Source organism: Microcaecilia unicolor, chromosome 2 (assembly GCF_901765095.1).
Source record: "Microcaecilia unicolor chromosome 2, aMicUni1.1, whole genome shotgun sequence".
NCBI lineage: Eukaryota > Metazoa > Chordata > Amphibia > Gymnophiona > Siphonopidae > Microcaecilia > Microcaecilia unicolor.
This window is the reverse complement of record NC_044032.1, coordinates 396,328,332-396,350,448: the sequence shown is the minus strand read 5'-3', so window position 1 is coordinate 396,350,448 and position 22,117 is coordinate 396,328,332. Positions and strand designations below refer to the sequence as shown.

Sequence of the window (22,117 nt, the reverse complement as noted above, 5' to 3'; positions counted from 1 at the left end):
GGGAGGGTGGAGGTTGGTGTGTGCGATGTTCGTTTCCAGGCGGCAGCATCCAACAGTGACTCCGACTCCGTTTCCCTCTCTGTTCCGCCCTCTGACGTCATCACGTCTTGACGCGAGGGCGGGACAGAGAGAGAAGTCTCTACTGTGCATTTGCAGGTGAGTCGGTCACTTGCCGTTTATATGTTTGATCACTACTCTACCTATGAAAAGTTATTCCGCTATTAGACTTCCTCTGTGTACATCCATATGCTGCACAGGCTGGCATGTCTGAAAATATAAGTGAGATTAAATAAAAATGCTACCAACAATAAAGAACAACAAAGTGGATGCAGCAGCTCGTAGGTTTGTTTGTTTTGATGGCTGAGCAGGGGAGGGGAAACTGAGATTGACTAAATTGGCCTCAACCTTTTTACCTCATCCAGTCTCCTGTTTTCCTGTAACCTCCTTGCTCCAGCCCTGGGTGCCCTCCCTCACCTGGTCTGAACATACCACAGTACTTCCTGGTGGTCTAGTGGGACAGGAAAGATCCCCACTCTTTTTCTGCCAACTGTTCTCCTGCTCGCGCCCACTTTTTCTTTAAAATGCCTGTTGAGACTTCCGTGAAACTCTTGTGAGGTCAACGATTGAAGTCTCGCTGTCCTGTTGCAGTCCTCCATAGCACGGCAGCAGCCATTTTAAAGAAAAATCGGGTGCAAGCAGCAGATCAGCTACAGCACCCAGGGGGCTGGAGGGGAGGGGGTTGGGGAGATGTTAGTACTCGAGAACTCACTCGTGCTGAGTCCAACGCCAACAACCAATGCTAGTGTACCTCAGAATCCTCCATGCCCCATCCCCATGATGATGCATCATCAGGCCCCTCTTCATCCGCTCCCACTCCGGCTCCCTCCCTCTCCTCCTGACTTGACTCACTCAGTCTCTACTGTGCTGCAGTGCCGGTGTGCTACTGCACACTGTCTTCTGCCTCCTCCTCCTCTCTGGTGGCGGACAGTGGGTCCCCCTCCTGATTATCTGCTCTCTGACTCAGAGAGAAGATCAGGACAGGAGGAGACCCACCACCAGAGCCAACGTTGTCTGTGACCGTCTCCCTCACCTCCAAGTCAGAGAGAGAAACACGCTGCTCCCGTAAGCATTTAAAGAGGGCTGGGATCCCGCCTCCCTCGGCCTCCTATTGATCCAATTGGACCAATAGGATGGCGACCAGGCAGAGGGGGAAAACCGCCCAACCCATGGCCATGGTAGTGAAAAACCGCCCAATTACCCATGACCCGCAACCTTCAAAAGAATCCTGTGGTGGGTCGTGGGAAACCGCTCAATTCCATGGTTTAACCACGGAACTGGCAACTTTGCCAGGGGAGCTGGACTTCATCACTGGGGCTCCCCCTGGCGCCAAACAAGCTAACTCCAACTGTACATTAGAATGAATAATCATACTCCTTTCTTCCTGAGGGTGTTCCAGTTTTTCTTTCCTTCCCTTAGGTCTAAGGCCAGAAGCTTTATCCCTGAGGGTTGTTTTACTGGGAATCCATCCCTCCCTCAAGATATTGCAGCTCTCCTTTATCAGCCTCAGAAGAGTCCGCAATATGCAACAGGCCATCTACTTGGCCATGTACTTCTCCTACAAAATGGTCTTCAGTCTGTGACTTGCCCTGCCTGTCACCCACCTTCCCTGAAGCCACTAGCCGTCTCCTTCTCCCAGGTGAAGTCTCTCGCTTTCTTCTTAAGTACATAAGTATTGCCATACTGGGACAGACCAAAAGTCCATCAAGCCCAGCATCCTGTTTCTAACAGTGGCCAATCCAGGTCACAAATACTTGGCAAGATCCCCAAAATGTACAAAACATTTTATGTTGCTTTTCCTAGAAATAAGAAATGGATTTTCCCCAAGTCCATTTTAATAATGATCTATGGACTTTTCCTTTAGGAAGCCATCCAAACTTTTTTAAAACCCCGGTAAACTAACTGCTTTTACTGCATTCTCTGGCAACGAATTCCAGAGTTCAATTACACGTTGAGTGAAGAAAGATTTTCTCTGATTTGTTTTAAATTTACTACTTTGTAGCTTCATCACGTGCCCCCTAGTCCTAGTATTTTTGGAAAGAGTAAACAAGAGATTCACGTCTACCCGTTCCACTCCACTCATTATTTTATAGACCTCTATCATAATTCTCCTCTGCCGTCTTTTCTCCAAGCTGAAGTGCTCCTTGAGCTTCTCCTGACTACAAGGTCCCAACTCACACCCAGGTTCTGATTTCACCACCCCGGTGGAAACTCCAGTCCCTTTCTCGGGGCCCATCCCATAAGGACATTCCTCTCCAATGTGGACCTAAAGCAAACATAACACATAAACCCTGGAATACTGTTTTTCCCCTTGCACTTCACGTGGCCCCACTTTTACCTGGTCACCCATAAAACATCCAGCAATCAAGCTGGACACCCCTGCAACATGATTGCCTATTTCCCATTCTGACCCCCCCCCCCCCAATACTCTTTTTCCCTTGGGACCTTTAGGCCTTGAACTGAGGGTGCAACAATAGCATAGGAGGAACTAATTTTGGGGGGGAGCCAATAATTAGTACGGGTGGGCACTAGGCAGCTCATTTCCTCCATCTCCCCTCTCTTCTATCCTGCTCCCCCATCCCACCTTAGCTGGCAGGGATTTGCAAGCCCCGCCAGCTGAAGAAATCCAGAGCTGCACTGTTATTAAGCCGTGACACTCAATGGCAGCACCTAGATCTGCTGAGGCTGGAATCCTGAGCAGTGCAGCTCTGGATTTCTTTAGCTGGCGGAGCTTAGGAATCCCTGCCAGCAAAGGTACTCTTAACTTAGGTGGGATGGGGAGGGGGGGGGGCAGGAGAGAAGAGGGGTTGGAGGAAATGGGCTACCTAGTGCCCACCCATAATGTGCCCCTCCAATCAATTCTGCCTACACTATTGTTGCACCACCCTCTTAACTCTGGCCCTGCCTCTTTCAGTCCTACAGTCACATCAGAGAAGGCAGCAGTGTGGTCTCAAAAGCTCATATACTGTCACATCCTTTTGTTAGTATAATCCCCTTTTATAATGGGGATTACTAAAGATCATGAGAGAACTCTCCACAGTTTCTGAGGGGAGGGTTCTGAGCTTGTGGGTGGTTAAAGGATCTAGCGAAGGGGGCTGGGTTTCTTCATAAGTTGCAGAGGGAAATGTTTCTGGTTGTTGAGTGACAATGTGGGAGGAGTTAGGAGGCAATAAATAATGTTGATGGGGAGTGCATGAGGTCTTTGGCTGTCTATACCCTTGTCGGGACCCTTGGAGAAGTGGGGGCATGCTGGATGGGTTCAAGAAACTAAGGCAGACCAAAGAGGTGGTTTCTACAAATTCCAGCATTAACAGTGCTCCAGGTGGGAAATCGGGGATCCCAGCCTGGGAGCAGGAACAGTGAAGAGCTGTTCGGAGCTAAAAATGGTAGCCTGGAGAGCTACTATTTTGGAGGAGAGCGGACAGACAGGGAGGTATGATCTGAAGAAGGTCTGCTTGTTGCACAAGTTCTGCAGGCACAGCCTTAGATTGTTTCAGACAGAAGAGAGGGGCATTGTCAGGAGGCTGTAAACATGTACATACTGTAGGATTAAAAATTGCATTTGAGAAGATACACCATATCTTTCAGTTTGCTCTGGATTTATAATTTGCATCTTCTGTCGAGTTGGATTACAAATTGACTGTTTGTCTTAGGGAGATTTGAACGGCCTGTTGCACAATATTCAGTAAAGTTTGGTTATTTTTGCATAACTCTCTGAACTGGAGTTTTCTTTGAATGAGGGAGAGGGAACTCACTTGCTTTCTAAACTAACAGAGGGATGTGGGCAGAGTGATATAAAGGGACATAAAGCCCAGCTCAAAACCCTATGGCCTTCCAGAGTATGTCTGGCCCCCCGGCCTACGCCCAGCTCAGTGTTTATAAAGACACTTTTTCTACGGTGGAGAAAGATTGTTGGCTTTTGTGGCCCAGGTCGAGGGTGCCCGACCCTGAGAGCTAGTCGGTGCCCAGGACACTGATAAGCGAGAGTGAGCCTGCTGGGTTACATTAGCATCACAGCCTACTAAGACTCCAGTTTTTTTATAGGACCAATATAGCTACTAGAACTGCACAATGGGCTTAACCCTATTCTACTTTTATGGCTCATAAATACAAGGCACATGGTTGTAAACAGTGAAAGCCTACTGCTGTAGCAATATTGAGCCTTGTAAATCCATGTCTTAGGGGAAAAGGTGAACATTTGGGTTTAGTGTGCTCTTAAATAAGTCGTTGAGGAGATTCCAGGAAGAACAGACTCAAAAGCCAAAGCATGAAACCCATCCTCTTTCCTATAAGGATTGTGGGTAAGTGATTGAATTGTCCAAAATCTTTAATTGTAAAGATCTGGTGAACTAGATGTGTCAGTGTGTTTGTTCATGGGTCCAGGAGTGTGCCGTGTATGATTTGCTTGCCAGCAGAGCAAGGATTATTTTCCAGTAAACCTGTATGAAAGAAAAACTGTAAATAATATTGAGTAGCTGTCCAATGTGTCCTAACTCATTTTGCAGTCTTAAAATAGTGCAGTTATCCAGGTTCTTTTTGTGGATACTCGGAGATCACTACAAACAGCCTATAGAAGGAAGGATATTTATTGCAAGGTGTTCCCTTCCACAGGATGACAAGAGAGCTTGAACTCTATAAATTTAAAGCTGCAATACAGTATTGCTAAAAATATAAATCAATTTTATGGAACTCAGAACTTACATGGTTTCGTCTATTCATGTCACTGGTGGATGTTGTGACAGGAAAATTGTTCTTGAGTTACACAGTTTGAAAAGACACAAGAATGTGAGAAGTGCCAAGATGTGTCAATGAATGGTCAGGTGAGCCCAGGCTCCAGCATCCTGTTTCTGACTGGAGCCAGTATGTAGGATGCCAGATATGAAAGTTATTTCATGTTGTTCTGTCCCAGAAGTGGGTGTTGGGGATACCTAAAGCTACAGCTGACTAAATAATGGTTAATTGATGTGCCTTCTGAAAACTTATCCAAAACTGTTTTTAACCCCAGCTAAATTACTAGAGTTGAGCATATTTTCTGGCAGCAATTTCTTAGTTTAGTTATGCACTAAATGAAAAAATATTTTTTAAACTTTTAAAAATAATCTGATGTCACTTGGGAGGCCCATTGACTAAGCTGTGTTAGGTGCTATCACATGTCTAATACAGGAAAAATGGCCTAAGAGAACACGCTGAAGCAGTCTGCCTTAGCATTGCCATCTGTGCATGTTAACAGCACAGAATTTATATATATCTATATATCTATTCTGGAAGTGGCATATTAGGGGCAGGGGCGTAGGCAGACTTCGGTGGGAGGGGGGTCCAGAGCCCGAGGTGAGGGGGCACATTTTAGCCCCCCCGGCACCGCAGACCCCCCCGCCATTGCCGACCCCCCCCCCCCACCGCCGCCGCTGCCACCACCACCACCACCACCAACTTTGACCCCCCCTGCCGATGACCCTCTCGACTCCCCCTTCCGCCGCCAACCTGCCATCGTCTACCTTTGCTGGCGGGGTACCCCAACCCCCCGCCAGCCAAGGTCCTCTTCTTCCGGCGCAAAGTTTTGTCCTGCTTTTGAGTCTGACGTCCTGCAGCAAAGGTAGGCGACGGTGATGGCGGGTTGGCGGCGGGAGGGGGGGTCGAGAGGGTCGTTGGCAGGGGGGTCCAGGGCCAAATCTACAGGAGCCCAGGCTCCGTGGCCCCACGTAGCTACACCACTAGTTAGGGGTGGAGAATGGGCGTGGATGTGCTAATCAGCTAGGAAGCTCACATTACCACCACACTAACTGGTTAGTGCATCCATAACACGGGAACTCTTAGTGTATCCTAAACAGAAGGTGGTAAGTGTCCCCACTTTTTAAATGGCCGTGCTAACATGTAAAGAGTAGAAAAATGCCCTTTTTGACGGCCATGCTAAAAACGGGCTTAGCATGAGGGAAAGACTTGCGTAAGGATGCCCTAAACCTATTTACTAGTGCAGCTTACTAAAAGGACCCCTTAGTTTCCTGGAGGGTCCCTAATTGTAGTATTATTGCAAGGAATAAATAATTGTTCCCTATTAACTTGTTCCATATCACTCATGATTTTATAAACCTCTACCCTGTGTGCTCTCCATCTTCTCAAAGCTAAAGACAGGCTAGTGAAGTCACGTTGCCTGATAACTACACCCCCCACAATGTAACGCTCATGTGTGTTAATAGGGAACAATTGTTCTGTCCTCTGACAGCCTTTCCCTGATTGTAATGTGGCTCTGGGGTGGGACTAGGGAAGGCCCAAAAGTAGGTAATCCAACAGGGATTTTCAAATGGGAAGAAACATCCATGTCCAAAAAGACATTTTTATCTAGACCTGTTTCAGTCATGTCCAAGCTACTGATCACTAGAGGGGTTAAACCATGACCCATGGAACCTTGAATTACATATCTATAGTTTGGGTTCCTCTTTCCCACATGCATCACTTTGCACTTGCTCACATAAATTTCCTGGGATAATAAGGTTGTTGTGTAGCGTGTTATTAGCTGTGACCCCATAGAGCCTGCCCCAGTGTATGGATAATGTCATCACTTTGACACCTTTTTGTGACTTTCTTTTCATCTCGCTTTTTCTCATTGTGGGGGGGGTCTTTTACTAAGGCACTAGTGTGCCTTAGTAAAAGACCTCCTGTATTTGAATAATTTCTTCCACTCTATCAGAGAGCTAATAGGAGCTCTTCAGATTATTACCCTATTAGTTATCCTATTGTGTGGTCTTGTGGAGATGTTTCCCTTCTTCTCTGTTATATGTTTAGTGCTTGTAAGGAAATATTGTAAATTTATAATTTAGACATATAAATTTAAAAAAATCATTCACTATAAACTGATGCTGTAGCAAAAAAATAGAATGTAAAGGAATGAATTAGAATTTGGGGAAAATGCTGCGGCAGGAAATGGAATTCTGCATAGTAGTACTAGAAGGTCTTACAGAATTATTCTCTTTTCTTTAGGAATTCACACGTTAAGAAAGTGTGGCTCCACTTAGATAAATTTTGTGAAACAAATAACCCTTCATGAGACTCTTTAGTTTACTTACTAGGGGCCCTGTTTACTAAGGTGTGCTAGCGTTTTTAGTGCACGCTAAAAATTAGCATGTGCTAACGTTAGAGACATTCTATTCACTCACGAAAATGTTAAAAAGAACCAGATCAAGCGCATCACTGGAAACATCGTTTTACTAGTAGTTTGCTGCAGGGATTGATTCTTGATCTGGTTCTTTTTAACAATTTTGTGAGTGATATTGCAGAAGGGCTGTCTGACAAGGGTTTGTCTCTTTGCAGATAATTGAGTTCTCTGGTGCTGACTGCCACCATGGCCTAGCTGAACACCTTCAAGGCCTGGGATGAGGAGCACAAGTACTCACAAAGAAGTCTCTGAGCAATATATATATATTTCTTTTTTTTTTACTTTGCAGAAGCAGTTTATTATAAAGCCAGGCAACAATAAGTGAAATAAACAAGTACAAGTGGATAAACCTTTTTTTTCTAGCCGAGATACACCAAAGGGGCTTATACATATGACACACTACATACATGACCCTCACAGACCTTTAGTCTGACACAGTATAGCAATTCTGAGTTAAATGTAAACATGGTTTGCATCCACAAAAGTCCAAATTCCCCCCCCCCCCCCCCCCCACCAAACAGGTACAGAACATAGTTAGGACATTTCTCCATGGAAGTCAGAATACACAAAAAAAAATATTCTTATTCTTCTGTCATCTGAGCAATAGCAACTACAGTTTCTCCACTAACAAGCACATTGTGAATATAAACCTGAAGAAAATCTGAACTCAACATACGTGTAGCAAGCATGTCATACAATAGAAACACTAATGCTATGAGTCAATGAGTCAAACAGCGAAAACCTTACCTGTTACCCCTGGGGGAATTCAGCACAAAATGAAAAAATCTGCACATAATTATTTAAAAATTCTGCATTCTAATATTTTTGTGCAGAATTTCCCCAGTCATAAGGCCTTACCACTCTCCCAACTTTCTCCATTGTATGCAAGTAGATCTCATGCATATTCATTGTGGTAGTACTGAAAATCCGACTAGGTTGCCCACCCCTGTTTTTCCTCTTCCTTTTCTCCTTACCACCCACCTTACCGTGTCTTTCTCCTGGACCATGTGAGATTAAGGAAAAAACAAGCAGCTGCACATTAAACCACTTCTTCCTCCTCTGCTGACCTGAGTCCAATTGCTTATTTAAAATGTCTAGCTATACCAAGTCCTGTGTGGTTCAAATAAGCAGTGGGCCTAGGCCAGCACAGGAGGAGAAAGTGGTCTGATGTGCAGCTGCTGCCCGCTTGCTTCTTCCTTATGCCATATGATCCAGGAAGATATGGCAAACCAAGTGGTGCTAGGGTTGTTTGAGCAGTCTGTGGATGTGTGCTGAGAGGGGAAGGGATCAGAAATCTGACTAATTGTCCGCTTTCTGTTCCATGTGCGGAATTCTGCATTGCGCAGTGGTGCACAATTCCCATAAAGTAACCTATGAGTAGTCGTACTATAAATAGTAGTTGGCCCTAAAACACCAATACACCTACTTAATGAATAACAGCCAGCATTTGTAGTGCACTGGTCCCCCTCACATGCCAGGAAACCAACCGGGCACCCTAGGGGGCACTGCAGTGGACTTCACAAATTGCTCCCAGGTGCATAGCTCCCTTACCTTTGGTGCTGAGCCCCCCAACCCCCCAAAACCCCACAACTGTACACCACTACCATAGCCCTAAGGGGTGAAGGGGGGCATCTACATGTGGGTACAGTGGGTTTCTGGTGGGTTTTGAAGGGCTCACATTTACCACCACAAGTGTAACAGGTGGGAGGGGGATGGGCCTGGGTCCGCCTGCCTGAAGTGCACTGCATCCACTAAAACTGCTCCAGGGACCTGCATACTGTTGTCATGGAGCTGGGCATTGGAGCCGACTCTGTGGGTGCTGTGGGTGCTTGAGCACCCCTAATATTGAGAAAATTCCTTGTATCTGTCCAGGGAAGGGTTATTTCCATTGGGCTTAGCACCCCCATTAATTTTAAAAAGTTGGCTCCTATGGAGCTGGGTATGACATCTGAGGCTGGCAAAAAAACGTTTACAATTTTTTTGAGGGTGGGAGGGGGTTGGTGACCACTGGGGGAGTAAGGGGAGGTCATCCCCGATTCCCTCCGGTGGTCATCTGGTCAGTGTGGGCACCTTTTTGAGGCTTGGTCGTGAAAAAAAATGGACCAGGTAAAGTCAACCAAATGCTCATCAGGGACACCCTTCATTTTTCCATTATTGGCCGAGGACGCTCATCTCTTAAGCACGCCCCAGTCCCACCTTCGCTACGTCTCCGACATGCCCACAGGAACTTTGGTCGTCCCCACGACAGACTGCAGTTGGGGACACCCAAAATCGGCTTTCGATTATGCCGATTTGGGCGACCCTGAGAGCAGGACGCCCATCTCCTGATTTGTGTCGAAAGATGGGTGTCCTTCTCTTTCGAAAATGCCCCTGAAAGTGGAATTAGAAAAGGTACAGAGAAGGGTGATGAAAATAATAAAGGGATGGGAGGACTTCTCTATGAGGAAAGGCTAAAGTGGCTAGGCCAGGGCTTTTCAACTTGGAGAAAAGATGGCTGAGGGGAGATATGATAGAGGTCTATAAAATAATGAGTGGAGTAGAATTACTTGTTTACTCTTTCCATAAATACTAAGATTAGGGGGCACGCAATGAAGCTACAAAGTAGTAAATTTAAAACAAATTGGAGAAAATATTTCTTTACTCAACGTGTGATTAAACTCTGGAATTCTTTGCCAGAGAATGTTATAAAAGCAGTTAGCTTAGCAGGGTTTAAAAAAGGTTTACCTAGCTTCCTAAAAGAAAAGTCCATAAGCCATTATTAAAATGGACTTGAGGAAAATCCACTTCTTATTTCTAGGATAAGTAGCATAAAATGTATTGTACTGTTTTGGGATCTTGCAGGTTCTTGTAACCGAGATTGGCCACTGCTGGAAACAGGATGCTGGGCTTGATGGACCTTCGATTTGTCCCAGTATGGCAACACTTATGTGCTTATGGGCGTTGTTTGTGGAAGGCTTATTTTCCTTCTTTTGTATACGTTTTGAATTGCCGCATTTATATTCCTATTATTTGCTAGTACTTTTTCAATACGCAAGGAAAATGGATGAACAAGATTGCTGTTACATTGCCCTCACATTTAGCTTTATGATCTAATTGTTTAGATGCTTGGAATTTGTGATTCTGACACTTTCCCCAACTGATGCTTTTTGCCAATCTGTATGTATTGACAGTCTGCACAAATTTTTAATTCTAATTTTTAATGATATTATGTTTATATTATGTCATAACTTACTTTGCATTTTATGTGATTGTGTTTTTTATAACGTTTAATCAACAGTTTGCCTCTGATGCAGCCTAATTGAGGGGAAACTCTTATTTTTTCCCTCTTGATATTGCAACAATAAAATTCTATTGAAATGATATGTTTCTTCATTTTTTGTGATCTGCTGCGATTCTCTTTCCACTCTTCAGGACAGAGAAGAAGATTAACTTGTGCTTTCAGTTACGTCTCTTTTTTTTTTTTTTATTAATTCAGTTGTTTGTTGGTCTTGCAGGTATTTATGAGCCGGCATTTCTTGTACTACTTCAGTGAACCTATCCTGGATGTGAAGATTGCCTTTTGTCAGGTGTGTGTTCCTTACAGGTAAAACAAGGTACCGTATGCACTTGTACTTTCATTTTCTCTTTTAAATTTATTTACACAACTATTTAACAAACATAAATGGTCAATAACCACAACTTTAAAATAACAAACTTCATTTTTAGCTTTATGGAGGGGACTGATGTCCTGTCAGGTGGAAATGGATTTCCATTTAAAATGCAAATAACTGTGCCGATCGACCACAAAGTATATGTGTAAAGATGTAATCCTTCCCTCTCCCACAACATTTTTTGTAGGATGGTCGGGTATAGGTGCAGTGTTATACCCTGTGAAGTGGGGTTTGGTGTGTAATGTGTCAGCGGGGCATCTTCTACGCTGGGAGCAGTGCTGTAGAGAGGGTGGCTGACACCCGGGGCGGGTTGCCGCTGCGCCCCCCCCCTTGGCGCACACCCTCCCCCCTCTGGAGCGCATCCTCCCCCCCGGAGCGCATTCTTACTTAAATTAGGAAGCAAGGGGCGGGCGAGAGGGCCAATCCGCCCCCAAGTGCACATCGCTGGGAGCTGCATCGGCTCTGCTGGTTCCCTGCTCTCTCTGCCCTGGAACAGGAAGTAACCTGTTCCAGGAAAGAGGGAGCAGGGAACCCCCCAGCAGCGTGCAACCGGGGCAGACTGCCCCACCGCCCCCCCCCCTTCCATTTTGTCATTACGGGAGCATTGTTGTAAGGTATGTCCTCTTAGCAAATAATGAGCACATGCACAAATTAATTCATGCACACATTTGTGCACTGTTGAGAAGAAATGCATATTCTTTCCAACAGAGTGCACCTCTCTTAGCAAGCAGTGTGCACTGTATGCAGAGTGTGCACTATTATTAAGAAATGGAAAAACCCAAAGGACAGGATTCAATAAATGGTGCTCAAAAAATGGTGCAGAAAAAAATGTGCACAGAGAGCTGTTCTATAAACAGCGCTTTGAGTTGGTCACCATTTATAGAATAGCAATAAGAGCCAATTTCTGAGCCAAACTGTGGGTATGATGATTTACAGGAACAGAAACCTAGTGTATTTCCTGGTGTGTAATTTAGGCTCAGATCCCCGGTATTCAATAATACTATGTGTATCTTTCCCCTGACTCACCCATGCCTCTTCCATGACTAGGCCCCCTTTTGAGTTGCACGCTATGGGCTAGATTCTGTATCTCATGCCTAAACAATTGGTGCTGAAATGAAAAAAGCTAAGCATCCTATATAATAATTTGCACTTCAAACGTTCTACGTCTGGATGCCTGGGTTTGTAACATCCGCACGGCCACGTGGTAACAGTAATCTTACCACATGGCCATTTTATTTTTAGGGTCTTTTTACCTGCTGCAGTAAAAAGGGCCCTGGTGCACGGCAGGGGCGTAGCCAGACAACAGATTTTGGGTGGGCATAAGCAAGAAGTGGGTGGGCACCAAGTGTTCTCCCCCCTCCCCCACTGCGACCAGAAAAATATCTCAGCTGGCGGGAAAATGCTTCTTTCCAGCTTGGCAGTCTGCAGCAGGCATGCACTGAAAACTGAGCATGTGCAGGTGCCGGTATCGTGGAGAGTAGCGTTTTCATTACCATCAGGGGGGAGTCTTCTGCTGGCAAAGCTTGGGATCCCTACCAGCTACCGCTAAACATGTGCTACTGTTGGGTGGGCCCTGGCCCACCCAGGCCCACCTGTGGCTACGCCACTGGTGCACGGGAAAAATGGCCTCCATCACTACCGCAGGGCCCTTTTTACCACAGCTTGGTAAAAGGACTCCTAAGATTCCCTCATTGATATGCAGCTGTTACTATTCTTGTTTTTATTTTCTCTATAGAAAAACGAAGGAGAGTAATCTCCAGCTCCCCTGATTTTCTAGCCTCTTGCCCTCCTCTTTTTTCATCTGATTGATGATATTGCAATATTTTTTTTCCTTCTAGTTTGATTGTGCTTATTCCATTTTGTTTACTTCTTGTGTCATCATTGCCTGTTTCTTCAATTGTTTTGACTTTTGTATAAATTCATAAATAGAAAATAGAAAAGTAGATGGCCACTTTTCTTTATAAAATATGAGTACAAGTGGCAAAGAAGTATGTATATCTTGGCATTTAAATGCCAGGACATGCATAAATTATAGTATTCTATCATTTACACATATATGTATGCACTCTGGGCCAAATTCTATAAATGGTGCCTTACAAATCGATGTTGAAAAACCACACGGTTAGCGTAATTCTATAAACTGTGCCTAAAGATAGGCGTAGTTTAGAGAATATGCCTACACGCCATTCTTGCAACTAAAATTTAGGTGCACCCATTTAGGTCACCTAAAACCAAGCCTAAATACCTGCACATAAGTTAGGCACAGATCAGGTGTATTCCAAAATAGTGCACATAGTTGTTTGAAATGCCCTCAACCCGCCCATTCCACACCCATGGCCACACCCCCTTTTCGACTGCACACGTTAGAATTTACGTGCAGCATGTTGTAGAATACACCTAGAAAGTTGTGTCTATAAACCGCTACTAAATGAACTTGGGAAAAATCCACAATTCCAGGAATAACATGTATAGAATGTTTGTATGTTTGGGAAGCTTGCCAGGTGCCCTTGGCCTGGATTGGCCGCTGTTGTGGATAGGATGCTGGGCTCGATGGACCCTTGGTCTTTTCCCAGTATGGCATGACTTATGTACTTATGTACTTATATACATTCTAATTAAAGCCAATTATTGCTGCTAATTAGTTGTTAAGTACCAATTATCAGCGCTGATTGACTTGTTAATCAATTAAGTTGTGTGCGCAATTTGGCCATGCGGACAAATTAGCGTGCACAAGTTAAGGCGCCATATATAGAATTTGGGGGTCTGTCCATACTCTGGAAAAATACACACCATCAAATCATGGTGTGCACTTTTTGGTAGACGATATTCTGTGGGGACACACTTCCATGCACAAATAACTAGACTATCACCATGTATGCATGCTGCTTATTGAATTACCCTTCATAAATACAACGCGCGCCAAAATGGAGTTACCGCCTGGTTACTGTGTGAGACTTTACCACTAGGTCAATGGCTGGCGGTAAGGTTGCAGACCCAAAATGGATGTGTGGCAATTTTGATTTTGCCGCACGTCCATTTTCAGCAAAAATTTTAAAAAGGCCTTTTTTACAGGTGAGCTGAAAAATGGATTGGTGCATGCCCAAAACCCACACCTACACTACCGCAAGCCATTTTTCAGGGCCCCTAAGTACCTTTTGGTTCATATTATTTTATGACATATTTTCTGTGTGTCAGAAAGTGCTTTGACCTCACAAATGTCCTGGCTGCAAGCCATCACGTCTCTCTTGTGTCTTTTGGAAGAGCCTACCCACCCTACTCTTTGGTCTGTCTGTACTATGGTCATAGGGATAGAACGTTTCTCCACACTCTGTGGCTGACTCTCCTGGCTGCAAATGATATCATAAAACTGAGTTATGTGTTTTTATGGACAATTGTATTATCTCTTCTGCAAAGTGCAGAGTTTTAATGTCCAGAAAAGCTCGAGGGGATCTTTTACTAAGCCACGGTAGCGTTTTTAACTCATGGTAGAAATTATCTGGCAGTAAACACCGAGACGCCCATTATATTCCTATGGGCATCTCGGCATTTACTGCCAGCTGATTTCTACCGCAAGCTAAAAACGTTATCATGGCTTAGTAAAAGACCCCCCGAAGTGCACAAAAATAGGGAAAAATGTTTTCAAGACTTTCTTGAAGTCATCCCACATCTGTACAGTTATATCCTACATAAAAAGATCAGACTTTGAAAGAATTATGAAGAGAGGGCAAAAGTGTTTATTGGCAATTTTGGATTTCCCCCCTTGGGTAATAGAAAACAAAACAAGAAGTTATAAAGATTTAAAGGGCCCTGTTTACAAAGGCATGCTAGTGTTTTTAGCACGTGCTAAAAACGCTAGCACGCTTTTGTAAACAGGGCCCAAAATGTACAAGCCATTAAAATAAAAAAGGTAAAAAAATGTATAATGCAACATAGTTTAGGAGCTACAGTCCAAAACCATTTTTTTTAAATATTGAGGTGTGAGCAAAATCCAAATAAATAAAATAAATATAACAAAATAGATTTTATACTATTTTTGATAAATGTTTTGCGGAAGTGTTAGAACATGATATGATATTGTCTAAATAAGAAATTTTATTTAGCCCTTTGTGTGCCTTTAAATGAAGCATTTTGGAAGAATTTCGTAGCAGGGACATTCCAGACTACATACTGTAGTTAGTACTCCATGAGATATTGGGGCATTTTTATTTATTTTTCATAAGTAGTACACACTTCATTGTTTTAAAGAAGGGCCTGGTGTTTCAGAACAGCGTTTGTGTGAGAACAAATGTCCTGTAAAATGAAAAACCTAAGGTTTGGCACTTTCCAATAATATTAGGAATTATAAAGAAAGGAATAGAAAATAAAACAAAGAATAGCATAACACCTCTGTATTGCTCCATGGTGAGACCGCACCATAAGTACTGTATACTATTCTGGTCACTTCATCTCAAAAGAAGTGTAGCAGAACTGGGAAAGGTACAGAGAAGGGCAACCAAAATGATTAAGGGGAGGTTAGAGCTCTTCAGCTTGGAGAAGAGAAGACTGAGGGGGCAATATGACTCAGGTCTATAAAATCATGAATGAAGTGGAACAGGTAAATGCACAATCGATTGTTTACTTCTTCAAAAAGTACATATACTATGGGGACACTCAACTGTTTCCTTTTTTGGGCTTTTTATCTCCTGCAGTAAAACGAGCCTCAGTAAGTGGCAAATCCATGCACAGATGCTATCGCAGGGCCCCTTTTACTGCAGCTTGACTAAAAGGGGCTCTAAGTGCTTTGAAAATGAGCCCGGCAGGCTCTTATGCATTATAGTAAAATATCCTCAAAATAGGGCCCTGCTTGGCCTTCACACATAGACAACCTGCTATAAAAGTACCCTCCACAAACTAGAGACAGAAAAACTGAACAGTGGATCTGAGGTCAATCTTCTATTCTAAGCACAACAAAGTAAGGATGTGGATGAGCTGTGTATCATTTTTGTTGTTTGTGTGGGTTGAACACATTTCAGCAGGTAATATTTTCAAAACATTAAGGGGGTAACTGTATAACTTGTGCTCCATGTTTGGTGCCTCGATGCGATGCTATGAGTGCCAATTCCATAAGAGCATCTTGGTGCCACGATTCCATTATAGAATCTTGGCATGACTTAGCATCAAAGTGCCTACATTTAGATAATTCCCACATATGCCAGGTCTATGGCTGTCATAATTTGAAATGCCTAAGTGTGCCATGCCGTATGTGCAATTTCTAGTATTCTATAATGTGTGTGTGTATATAAGAAAAATGCCAGTGCTCCACCCACCTATGCTATAGTACTTACATGATCCCTTATAGACAAAGCAGGACTTTTTGGCATTGCTGTTTTGGCATTGCCATTTCAGCACCGCCAAAGCGGCACAGAACTTAAGGCCCCAAGAATTTTGGGCGGCCGGAATTTTGGACCAGCGCAGGCAAAAGACCTCTACTTCTCTTTCCCCCACCTGCACTGACCTCCGGTATTTGTACCTCCGGTACTTGCTGCAGCCGGGGTCTTTGCGCAGAAGAAAGATGTGGGCTGCCCCAGGTTTTGTCTGTGAGGAAGGACGGTTCTTCAGGAAGCCTTTTCTGTCCTCCTTCACAGGCACAACCTGGGGCAGCCCACATCTCCCTTCTGCCCAGGGACCCCTGCTGCAGTGATCAGGCACCAAAGAGAACATGATATGGTACAAGGCTATCTGGCCCATTATATGGGTTGAAGCCAGTAGGTGTAGCTTGCTGGCAGCAGGCAGAGCCACAAGTACACCCAAAACAGTAGCAAACGCTATTGAAAGCAATAGTAAAAGATTATTAAAAAATAATGGATTGCCTATGTGTGGTCCATCTATAAAATGTGAAAAGCTGTTCCAGTTGGATAGGCAGTGCCTGAAAAGGTGGAAGACAAAAGATTTTTTTAAAACTTATTTGACAGCTTTTTAATTTATTTGAAAGTAAGTGTCCCATATGCAGATAGAAATATCATGAAATCAAAACTGAATATCACTAAAACAGCTTCGAAAATTATTGTAGCTGGTGGAAACAGCACAAATAAAGGCTGTATGTTTTGCGCATTTTTCTACACTATTCTATACAGTACAGTAATACATGGCCAAATTTCAGTGAAGATATCCTGTGTACTGATGGGTTCATCTTAACTGTTGTTGTAATCTGGCTTGGGAAACCTGGTGCTATAAATATTGGAAGTAAAATTAAACTGTCCTTTCATTGGGGCACATAAAATCACATCTTCACCTCATCTGTTTTGTACAAATGGATTATTCTGTTTTGAGCATGTTTCAAGGACAAGTGGTTTTCATAAGTTAAAATGATAAAAATAAATATTTTCTTTCATGTAGATCTCTCATTTGTTTTAACATAACAAAATGGCTATAAGCCCCTAATGTAGTTCATTGGTTTTCTTATATTTTGTCCTTGTGATGACTTATACTATGCCAAAACTGGAAATACAGTGAGACAGAACAATAGAATTCAGTAACGTTCAAAACATATTAATTAGCATTATAATTGTGTTTGCATTTGGGTAATAACTGAGAAACTGCTGTTGAAAAATGACTTGAAGAAAAAATAAATATATGTCACAGAGCTGGAAAATGTTGGCACATAAGAGAATCTTATACTAAAGCTTAGCTCGAGTTATCTGCAGCAGAGTCCATTTTATAACTATGGGCCCTCTGCAGATAACTCGAGCTAAGCTTTAGTAAAAGACCCCCTTAGATTGACTCTGGACTTCTGCATGAAAGTAGCTCTGCCATCATTATTTAATATCTTTCTTTTAAATAGTAGTAATAATAATAAGTACGTTTTTATAATATACCACTGCATTCCACAAAACAAAAGGAGCAAGTGCCCTCAAACCCTCTTTCTCTTTTGATGTAGGCAGAGAAAAAAAAAAGGTTTTTAAATGCTCCCAGGTCCCAACCTAATTCATGTTTAATGTGGGATATAACTGCTATAAATAAGTAAATAAATAATTAGATAGATAAAAACTCTGAATGTTGAGCACGTGATTCACATAACATGATGTCTGTTTTAGTGGCTCTTTACTAGGAGAAAAAAAAATCTCTGCATGAATATAACACATGCTAGGGTGTCCCTATAAGCAGCCCCTCCAAATGACACACTGAGTACAATTTATAACAAATTACTACTCTACCTATGAAACATTATTGCATTATTATACTTCCTCTGTGTATATCCGTATGCTGCACAAGCTGGCATGTTTGAAAATATAAATGAGATTAAATAAAAATGCTACCAACAATAAAGAACGACAACGTGGATGTGGCAGCTCATAGGTTTGTTTGCTTTGTTTTGAGTGTACACAGAACGACGGCTGCGCGGGAAAAGGGAAACATAGACTAACCTAAGTGGCTTCAACTTTTTGAGATCATGCCGTCCCCCCCCCCCCCCCCCCCCCGTTCTCAATCAAACCTCCTTGGTAGGCACAGCCCTGTTCTTAGAAACAGAGAAAAATGTAGGCAGATAAAGACCATATGTTCTATCCAGTTTGCCCATCCATGCAATCTACTCTCCCTATCATTCCTTTATAGATTCTATGTCCTTGGCCCAAACTCTCTTGAATTCAGATACTGTTTTCATCTCCACCACCAGAGAGCAACAGTTCTGACTGATGACAGAGATAAATTTAGTGTTTCTGACAACCTGTCAAGGAAATGACATTGATGCTCTTTTGTGTTTGCAACTCTTGACTGGGTGCTTGATGTTAGCAAGTGCCAGGAATGCACCTGAGAGACAGCTGAAGGGTCTGGAGCCCTGAGGTCATGCATTGTTTTTCAGCTGCTCCTATAGGACGGCGGCTCCTGCTATTGTGGAATAACCCAGGGATTTCATCTTATATTTCTGCTAGCAGCTGACATGGTTCGTGTTTGTAAGATTTACCAAAATGTGACATGTACTTATTATGTGGCTCAAAATAGACTAATATGTTTTAATTTCTTCTTTGCAAATTATATTTTCTGTTTGAATGCATTGTGCTCTAATATCCCTAAAGCATTCTCAAAATGAATTTGTTTAGATCAAAGGATGATGGTTAATGAACTGATAACTCTCCTGAGATAACTCAGTGTAGACAGAGCATAAGATCAGGGACTTCTGGGGTTGACAGACAGAAATCTTTTTGCTTGCTTCCTTAAAGTGTTTATAAAGTAAAAATTAAAAGTAAAGTCGAGTGAAGAAGTCACCTGTCTAGAACAAACTGCCAAGGCTCAGTCTGAGTGGTCCTACTGTGGCCTAGGAATTGATTGCTGGGCTGAAGAGAGCACCAGACACATGTATTACTGTATTAGTACATGCTAATGCCATTAACATTCATTATTTTACCATAGGCTCATTTGATACAATGTGACTAGTAACCAATAGTGCCCGATAATGGTGTTAGCACATATTAACTCAATAGCATACATTAATGACTCTAGGTAACTGTTGTTCTAATAGCTGAGTTTATTGCAGGAGTGTCTCAAACTGGAATCATGCCCTATACAACACAAACCCTAGTGCCCACGCTCACTGTACCATGGCCACCACAGAGGAGACAATGAATGAGAACCAATTTTTGCACCCTGTCTGCCTTGTGCCCTGTGCGGCCGCACTGCCAGCACTACCCTTGGTACAGCCCTGGTTTAGTGGACTTTGGGGATACCTCGAAGGAATTGTTTCTTGTCTTTGTGGTGGTGTTAAGCCCTCTCTGCAATCACATATCTACGGAAAGGAGAAAAAATGTAAGAAAGGACTAGAACATGCAGAAAAATCCCACTGGGGGCACAGCTCATGTGTTTTCTTGTAGGGTGGCACAAGGCAATGAAAGACTCCTTTTACCAAGCTGCAACAAAGGGGGCCAGCGCTGGCGTCGCGCTGAGGCCTCCCTTTACCGTAGCTGGTAAAAGGGAAGTCTCGCTTTCCTACAGGAAATGGCTGGGCAGCAAGTAAAGCACTTGCCGCGTGGCCATTTCAGGGGGAGCCCCTTACTGCCACCCATTGAGGTGACGGTAAGGGCTCTCACGTTAACCCGGTGGTAAATGGCCAGCATGTGGCACTGCCCGATTACCACCGGGGGGGGTGGGGGGCAAGAAAACAACAGGGCAACCGGTCTGCAAACTCTAAAATGGAAAAAAAAAGAGCAGATCGATAAGAGAGAAATATCAATTTATTATAGGACGAAAATATTCAGAATCAGCCCGACACTAGCCGTGTTTTGCCCAGCAGGGCTGCGTCAGGGGCTGTATAATATTCCTTTACAGTCGAGGAAATATTAGTATGATTGTATAAAATGTCCAGAAATTGTGGAAGCATATATCTTCAAAGGGTTGTTGAAAAAAAACAGCATAACGGATAAGTCACAAAAGGTAGTGACGCGAGGTCTGTCCACTCTGAGTCGTGTGGGTGTAGGACAGACCTCTCGTCACTACCTTTTGTGACTTATCCGTTATGCTGTTTTTTTTTCAACAACCCTTTGAAGATATATGCTTCCACAATTTCTGGACATTTTATACAATCATACTAATATTTCCTCGACTGTAAAGGAATATTATACAGCCCCTGACGCAGCCCTGCTGGGCAAAACACGGCTAGTGTCGGGCTGATTCTGAATATTTTTGTCCTATAATAAATTGATATTTCTCTCTTATCGATCTGCTCTTTTGTTTTTCTGATTACCACTGGGTACACTCCGGCGCTACAAAAATAAATACATTTTTGTAGCGCCGGAAATGATGGTGCGCTAGGGTGGGAAGTACCAACGGGCTGCTGCGGTAGCCTGGTGGTATTTCCTGTATAGCGAGTGGAAAGCCTGCATTGGGCTTACCGTCATTTAGTAAAAGGAGCCCTAAATCTTTTAAAACTAGTGTCTTTATAGTTAGGATGCCATCATCTGATCTCTGAAATGGTAATATTTTCTATGTATCATTATGGTCACTTGTACGATCTGTGGTGGAAGCTATAATTGTGCCTTCTTGTAACCATATATTAGTCACAATTATTTCCCACTGCTTTACAAATGGGGAATTTATCAAAGGCTATAACAACGCAGACTTTTAGTGGTTCATATGTCCCATTGAATACTGGTTTATAACACTTTGAAAGTCTTTCTAGAGTTAATAGTAGGCATTTCAGGATTTTAGTAGGGCTGATTTCTGAAGCCCAATATACCCGCTCTATCGTCATACACACTGATGGCATTCTTATTTCTGTGTTCATGACAGGGATTCAGTAAACAAGTGGATGTGTCATATATTGCCAAACATTACAACATGAGCAAAAGTAAAGTTGACAACCAGTTCTACAGTGTGGAAGTGGGTGACTCGACCTTCACAGTTCTTAAACGCTACCAGAACCTAAAGCCCATTGGCTCTGGGGCTCAGGGCATAGTCTGGTAAGTTTCAGAAACATTGCGCTTTTATTTTAAGTGTGATTTCATGTCTGTATTTCTCAAGAATGAATATTTTTAGCCACTGTCTTTGCATAACAGTGAGAAAATGAGCAACAGATAAGCATAAACCGTTCTGAATCTAAAAACAACCCCCCTCCCCCCAAAAAAAGGTTTTTCAGCATGTTATGTACAGTAGCTATACTGAACAGGCAATTATTTCTGCAGTGGAGCAGGAGGGGGCTAATGAGAATTAGGGTGCACTTCCACTGCATCTGCTTGTGACGCTGGGCAAGTTATTTAACCCTCCATTGCCTCAGGTACAAAACTTAGATTGTGAGTCCGTTAGGGGCAGAGAAAGTACCTTCATATAATAAATGTCGACTGGTTTCATTGCACCACAGAAAGGTGGTATGTCAAATCCTATTACCCTTACTCTCATTGAGCCTGGACACTTGTGTTTCAAGTATATCATATGAAGAGTAGATATATGCAATACATAGTTTCAACCAGGTGAGCGTCAGCACAATTTTCAGATTCAGGCTTCCTAGATTTTCTGGGAAAAGTGATTTACTGAGCTTCTACTTCAACCTCCATGACCCATTGACTCAAAGCCCACACTGTACTAGACCCCTTCCTGGACTCCTCTTAGGCATCAAGATTCCCTCCACCCCCCCCATCAGTCCCTTAATGCAGTGGCGTACCAAGGGGGAGGCGGTGGGGGCGGTACTCCCCGGGCGCACGCCACTGGGGGGGGGGGTGCCGCGCGCCTGTCGGCTCTTCGTTTTCATGCTCCCTCTGCCCCGGAACAGGTTACTTCCTGTTCCGGGGCAGAGGGA

The 22,117-nt window shown here is 43.4% G+C and overlaps 1 protein-coding gene across 4 annotated transcripts in view; it reads left to right on the top strand.

The window, feature by feature from the left end:
- The window catches only part of MAPK10 (mitogen-activated protein kinase 10), a 338,818-nt gene that overhangs the window by 151,869 nt on the left and 164,832 nt on the right, over positions 1-22,117 (top strand). For 3 of the 4 annotated variants that reach the window (XM_030190605.1, XM_030190604.1, XM_030190607.1), the window contains exons 2-3: positions 10,702-10,773; positions 21,115-21,284. In XM_030190605.1, coding sequence (XP_030046465.1) covers positions 10,702-10,773; positions 21,115-21,284 — 242 coding nt within the window. Of the gene's footprint in view, positions 1-10,701; positions 10,801-21,114; positions 21,285-22,117 lie in introns of those variants that run through there. The other variant, XM_030190606.1, reaches the window with a different exon arrangement.